General features: G+C 39.7%; 1 protein-coding gene across 1 annotated transcript; it reads left to right on the top strand.

The window, feature by feature from the left end:
* Window positions 1-1009: 1009 nt before the first annotated feature.
* LOC131367597 (E3 ubiquitin/ISG15 ligase TRIM25-like) lies at window positions 1010-5044 on the top strand. Its single transcript, XM_058412985.1, has 6 exons — window positions 1010-1619; window positions 2485-2580; window positions 2759-2992; window positions 3181-3340; window positions 3596-3655; window positions 3838-5044. Exons 1-6 carry the CDS (start codon window positions 1035-1037, stop codon window positions 4359-4361), a joined length of 1659 nt encoding a protein of 552 aa, XP_058268968.1. The 5' UTR covers window positions 1010-1034; the 3' UTR covers window positions 4362-5044.
* Window positions 5045-5407: the final 363 nt, after the last annotated feature.

Here is a 5407-nt window from a genome sequence, read left to right as displayed (position 1 = left end):
TCGCTCCTCACTTTGTTGGTCCGTTCCCAATCTCTAAAGTGCTCAATCCAGTATCCGTCCGACTCAAGCTTCCCCAGTGCCTTCGCATCCACCCTACGTTCCATGTCTCCAGACTCAAGCCTGTTCACTGGTTTGTCTCTGCCTTCCTTCAGTCAATGACTCTGCCTGTCCTACGTTTAACCTGTTCTCTGGATTTGGATTATTGGACTGTATGCTGCCTGTCCTACGTTTAACCTGTTCTCTGGATTTGGATTAGTGGACTGTATGCTGTTAATGACTCTGCCTGTCCTACGTTTAACCTGTTCTCTGGATTTGGATTAGTGGACTGTATGCTGTTAATGACTCTGCCTGTCCTATGTTTAACCTGTTCTCTGGATTGTGGATTATTGGACTATATGTGGTTGTTTCTTTTACTGATTCTACCAGCCTGCTGTATCCTGGTTTTTTCAGTTTTTTTGAGAACTCTGCCATTTTTTGTGCCGTTCTCAATAAAGACTCTAAGTTTGAACTCGGACTGTGTTCTGCATTTGGGTCCTCACCTGCCATCCGTGACAGTGTGGGGATATGCACAATACTGTTGGCTTTGCGAAAGCAGTGTGTGGTGTAAATGTCTGTGATAGAGTGGAGAGAGCATATGCATCTAATATCATATTAGATTTTCATAATTTATATTTTTTAAATATTTTTCAATATTTCTATTTTCCTTAAATTTTTATTTTATTTATATCCCCATATTTTTATGTCTACATAAAAGGACAGTCATAAAAAAGCATTTCACAACATCTTGCACTGTGTGATTTGGTATGCGATAAATAAAATTTGAATTTTATTCAGCTGGATAAAAGAGAAGCTTTTTTACATTAAAAAAAATTCCCTCTCCTGTTGACCAGATACACTTCATTAGAAAATCCTTTTCTCTGTAAAGCCACACCTATTCTCTCTGTCACAATATAACACACTGAAGCAGGAAGTTCAACAAAACCTATAAAATTCCCAGCCTCTCTCTCTTTCTTTCAGTGTGTGAGTGCAGGAACATGGCCAGTAGTTCAGTAGCTCAGAATCAGTTCAGCTGTCCAGCATGTCAGAATCTTCTGAAGGATTCAGTGACTACTCCCTGTGGCCGCAGTTTCTGTAAGGTGTGTATTAATGGTCACTGGGATCAGGAGGATGTGAAGGGCGTCTTCAGCTGCCCCCAGTGTAGAGAGACTTTCACTCCAAGACCTGTTCTACGCAGGAACAACATGCTGACTGAAGTGGTGGAGAAACTGAAGAAGACTGAACTCCAAGCTGATTCTCCTGCTCACTGTTACACTGGACCTGGAGATGTGGAGTGTGATTCCTGCACTGGGAGAAAACACAAAGCCGTCAAGTCCTGTCTGGTTTGTTTGGCCTCCTATTGTGAAGATCATCTTCAACCTCACTATCAGTCTCCTGCCTTTAAGAAGCACAAGTTAGTTGAAGCCTGTGCAGAGCTCCAAGAGAAGATCTGCTCTGAACATGACAAACTGATGGAGATCTACTGTCATACTGACCAAAGCCTCATCTGTGACTTGTGTACGATGGAAAAACACAAAGGTCATGAGACTGTTTCAACTAAAACAGAAAGAACTGAAAAACAGGTGAGAACTGGAGATCATTATAATTTTTCAAGTCAGTTTCTAAAAATTCTGTTTCTAATCTAATTTCTATTGAGGTGATTCGATTAATTACATGACTGTCATTCAGTGTGAAGTGGATTTTTATTAAAAGTCAAAAGGTGTTTGTTAAAGACATGTGAAGGACCAGTCAGTGGACTTTAAACAGCCAACAGCATAATGATTATGATGGAGATATTTAACATGCTCAGGTGTTACACTTCATTCTGTTTTGAAAATCTATTTTCTTTTAATTCTGTGTTGAAGCTTCTTTATTTTAGACAGGTTTATATTTAGTTTTATATTTATATATGCACACACACACTACATATGGTGTAATGCCACTCAAAGATGTTTAAGGTCTTATTTCGAAGTAGCAACAACACCTTAAACTAAACGACTGAGTAAAAGTGATTGTGGAAATGTAAAAAGAACCCTGAGCTGGGAAGCTTCTGCTCATCTGTCTCTTTCTGACACAACAACATTCAGCTGGGTGACTGAAGTGTGTGTGTGTGTGTGTGTGTGTTGTAGAGAATGTAGTCCGGAATGTAGTCCATGTTTGTAGGCAGTGGTGTATGCTGGGAATTTGAGTGTGGAGGTGGAGGTGACGTGACAAACATTAATAACATTGTTATTTCTGCCAGCTGCCATTTCACACAAAACCAGAACTCATCATTTAATAAGTGCTGAACAAATATGAACATAGAAGTTACTTTATAGTGGGTCTCTTTATTTTATTTAGTTCTAGAGGCAATGATTCTAGTTTTTATTTAATTACAGTTACAATTCTTTGTATTTTAGTTTTATTTCTATAAATGAAATGTATTTTAAATGTATTGTATTTGATCAGAATGAGCTAAAGGAGGAGCAGATAAAATTCCAGCAGAGGATCCAGGAGAAGGAGAAGAAGGTGCAGGAGCTGAAACAGACTGTGGACATTATTAAGGTGAGGAGTGAAAACACACACACACATACACACACACATTTCCTAGCATCTTTGTGTGTGTGTGATGCTATTTAATCTTGATACAGTCCAAGTTGTAACTGTAGGATGTGTTAATACTTGTCACTATAAATAAATTGTGTTTATTGGTGTGTGTGTTTGTTTGTGTGGGTGCTAACAGATGCGTTCACAGGCAGCAGTAGATGACAGTGAGAGGATCTTCAGTGAGCTGATCAGCTCCATGGAGAAAAAGCGCTCGGAGGTGACGGAGCTGATCAGAACTCAGGAGAAAGCTGAAGTGAGTCGAGCTGAACGACTCCTGAATCAACTGGAGCAGGAGATTGCTGATCTTAAGAGGAGAGTCACTGAGCTGGAGGAGCTTTCACACACACACGATCACATCCACTTCCTCCAGGTAACACTCACTGTCTGATCTACAGAGGGCGCTGTTCCTCACAAAGTTTCCTCCTAAAAGCTCATTACAGCAAGAAGAAATGTTCCTGTCTGAGATCACAAGTGTGTCTTTGGTCTGATTCAGTCTGAGATTCATTCGTTCCTCTCCTACACTTTTCTCCTTCTCTATGATGTGTTTCCTCTCTGTAGAGTTTCCCGTCTCTCTGTGTCTCTCCTGGATGTGAAGACTCACCCAGCTTCACTGTCAATCAACATCTCTCATTTGATGGAGTGAGGAAATCTCTCTCAGATCTGAAAAAACGAGTCGAGCAAATCTATGAGGAGGAATTCAACAAAATCCGTCCACAAGGTAAACAAGTAAACATTGTTTGTGTATCACAGTAAAGAGAGGCATAAAATTCATCTAACAGAAATAAGAAGTAAGGAGGAACAAGACTGCATAAAATCACAGAGTATCAGCATCAGCCTTGTAAATGACATTAAAATAAATTTAGCAGACAAACAAAGAAAAATCTTACATTTTTGGAGAAAACCATAGCTGGTGACTTAATTTAGGTAAAAAAAGGAATTTTCCTGTCTCCATTTTATCTCTGTTTCTCCACAGCTGCAGCAGTTCAGATGATTTTACCCTCAGAAACAAAGAGCAGAGAAGATTTTCTGCAGTGTAGGTGTACAACACACACACACACACACACAAAATTTCTAAAATTTCTGTATTGTTTATCTAAATCTGATCTATTTTTATAGAGCAGCATTAGGAGGATAGAAACACAGACAGGTGTCTCACACACACTTATTATAAATCCTGTGATTAACATCTAACCTGTGGACATTTTATTACTTTAGATTTCTGTTATCTGACTCTGGATCCAAACACAGAACATCCTATACTCATCCTGTCTGAGAAGAACAGAGTGGTGACATGCAGCAAGACAAAACAGCGATACTCTGATCATCCAGAGAGATTTGACTGCAGGACTCAGGTGTTGTGTAAGGAGAGTGTGTGTGGACGCTGTTACTGGGAGGTGGAGAGGAGCGGTGATGTGTTCATATCAGTCTCATATAAACAGATCAGCAGGAAAGGACGGGGTTATGAGTGTGGGTTTGGACTCAACAGTCAGTCCTGGAGTCTGCGGTGTTTTTCTTCCTCTGTTTCTTTCTTTCACAACAACATTAAGACTAAGCTCCGAGGTCCAGCATCCTCCAGAATAGGAGTGTATGTGGATCACAGTGCAGGAACTCTGTCCTTCTACAGCGTCTCTGACACGATGAGGCTCCTCCACAGAGTCCACACCACATTCACTCAGCCTCTATACGCTGGGTTCAGGATATGGAGTTATAAGTCATCTGTTAGGTTATGTGATCCATAATGAAATGTTGGTAAAAGTGTTTATTAAAATTATAACTGAGGTGTGAGATTTAATTTCTCCCTGAGCTACACTGGACATTTTGTGTACAGAAACTGGAACAGTAATGAATGCAGAATGTAGGATGTTTCTAGAAAGAAGAAATGTTCTCAAACTGACCATTTAACTGTATGCACTATTAGGAGGATTTATTATCCTGATATGAAACATTGTAATGTCCTAAAAAATTCTGTTTTTCTTTGTGAAATTCTGCTGTATCTTTCTGTGCTGCTGCTGGTGGAAACACATCCTATTGTGTAAAAGACATTAATTATATTTGATCTTATTCCCTGTCTTTTATTCTACACACATAAATGCTGCTCTTTTGTTGAGTTAACGTTGATTTCTACATCTATACATATAATTTTGCTTATTTTCTGATTATTTTGAAGTAGTGTGTCAGTTGTATGTATTGTCTTCCTTCTCACAGTTGTATGCTGAACGTGCTGCTCTCTGACCACTAGATGGCAGCAGATATGTTTCCTGCACCTCATACTGAAGAGGAAAATCTGTTTAAATCTGGTTTATTGAGCACGCTGTATAATTAAGGAGTAGGCTAGGCTGTGAGGAATGAAACTCTGTGGAACATGCTCTTATTGGAAAATAATATTAATCCACGTATATAATAAATAAATAATCCACAGCATGGCGTGGTGAGAGGGTTTATTGACGTCTATGAGGAATCTCAGCAGCTTTATTCTTCCCCTCCTCATTATTAGTCCTGTTTCCATCTGAATGGACATTTCTGGAAAAGTTTAAATCGCACGACTGCCAGAACACCACTGCTGTGTCTTTCAGCAGGACTCATTAATCCTCAATTGCTCTCCTCTGAGCACTGGACTCCACCTCATAAAAAAAAAAGTCAGACGTCTCAGTAATGGTAAGATTCCTTGGTCAAATCACGATAAAGGAGGCGTGGCCTCTGTATCTGTCCTTTCGAATAAAGTGGGCGTGGTCGCTGTGTCTCTCAGTACAATTAAGAGAGGCGTGGCCAAAAAGACATTGAACAA

The sequence above is a fragment of the Hemibagrus wyckioides genome, linkage group LG17 (genome assembly GCF_019097595.1).
Source record: "Hemibagrus wyckioides isolate EC202008001 linkage group LG17, SWU_Hwy_1.0, whole genome shotgun sequence".
In the NCBI taxonomy this organism is placed as follows: Eukaryota; Metazoa; Chordata; class Actinopteri; order Siluriformes; family Bagridae; genus Hemibagrus; species Hemibagrus wyckioides.
This window is presented reverse-complemented; position numbering and strand designations above follow the sequence as displayed.

Bases quoted from the DNA above. Each gene is read 5' to 3' on its own strand.
- LOC131367597 (XM_058412985.1), top strand. From the start codon at position 1,035: ATGGCCAGTAGTTCAGTAGCTCAGAATCAGTTCAGCTGTCCAGCATGT. The intron at 2,993-3,180 runs GTAACACTCACT...TCCTCTCTGTAG, and splicing joins ATCACATCCACTTCCTCCAG to AGTTTCCCGTCTCTCTGTGT. The intron at 3,656-3,837 runs GTAGGTGTACAA...TTATTACTTTAG, and splicing joins CAGAGAAGATTTTCTGCAGT to ATTTCTGTTATCTGACTCTG.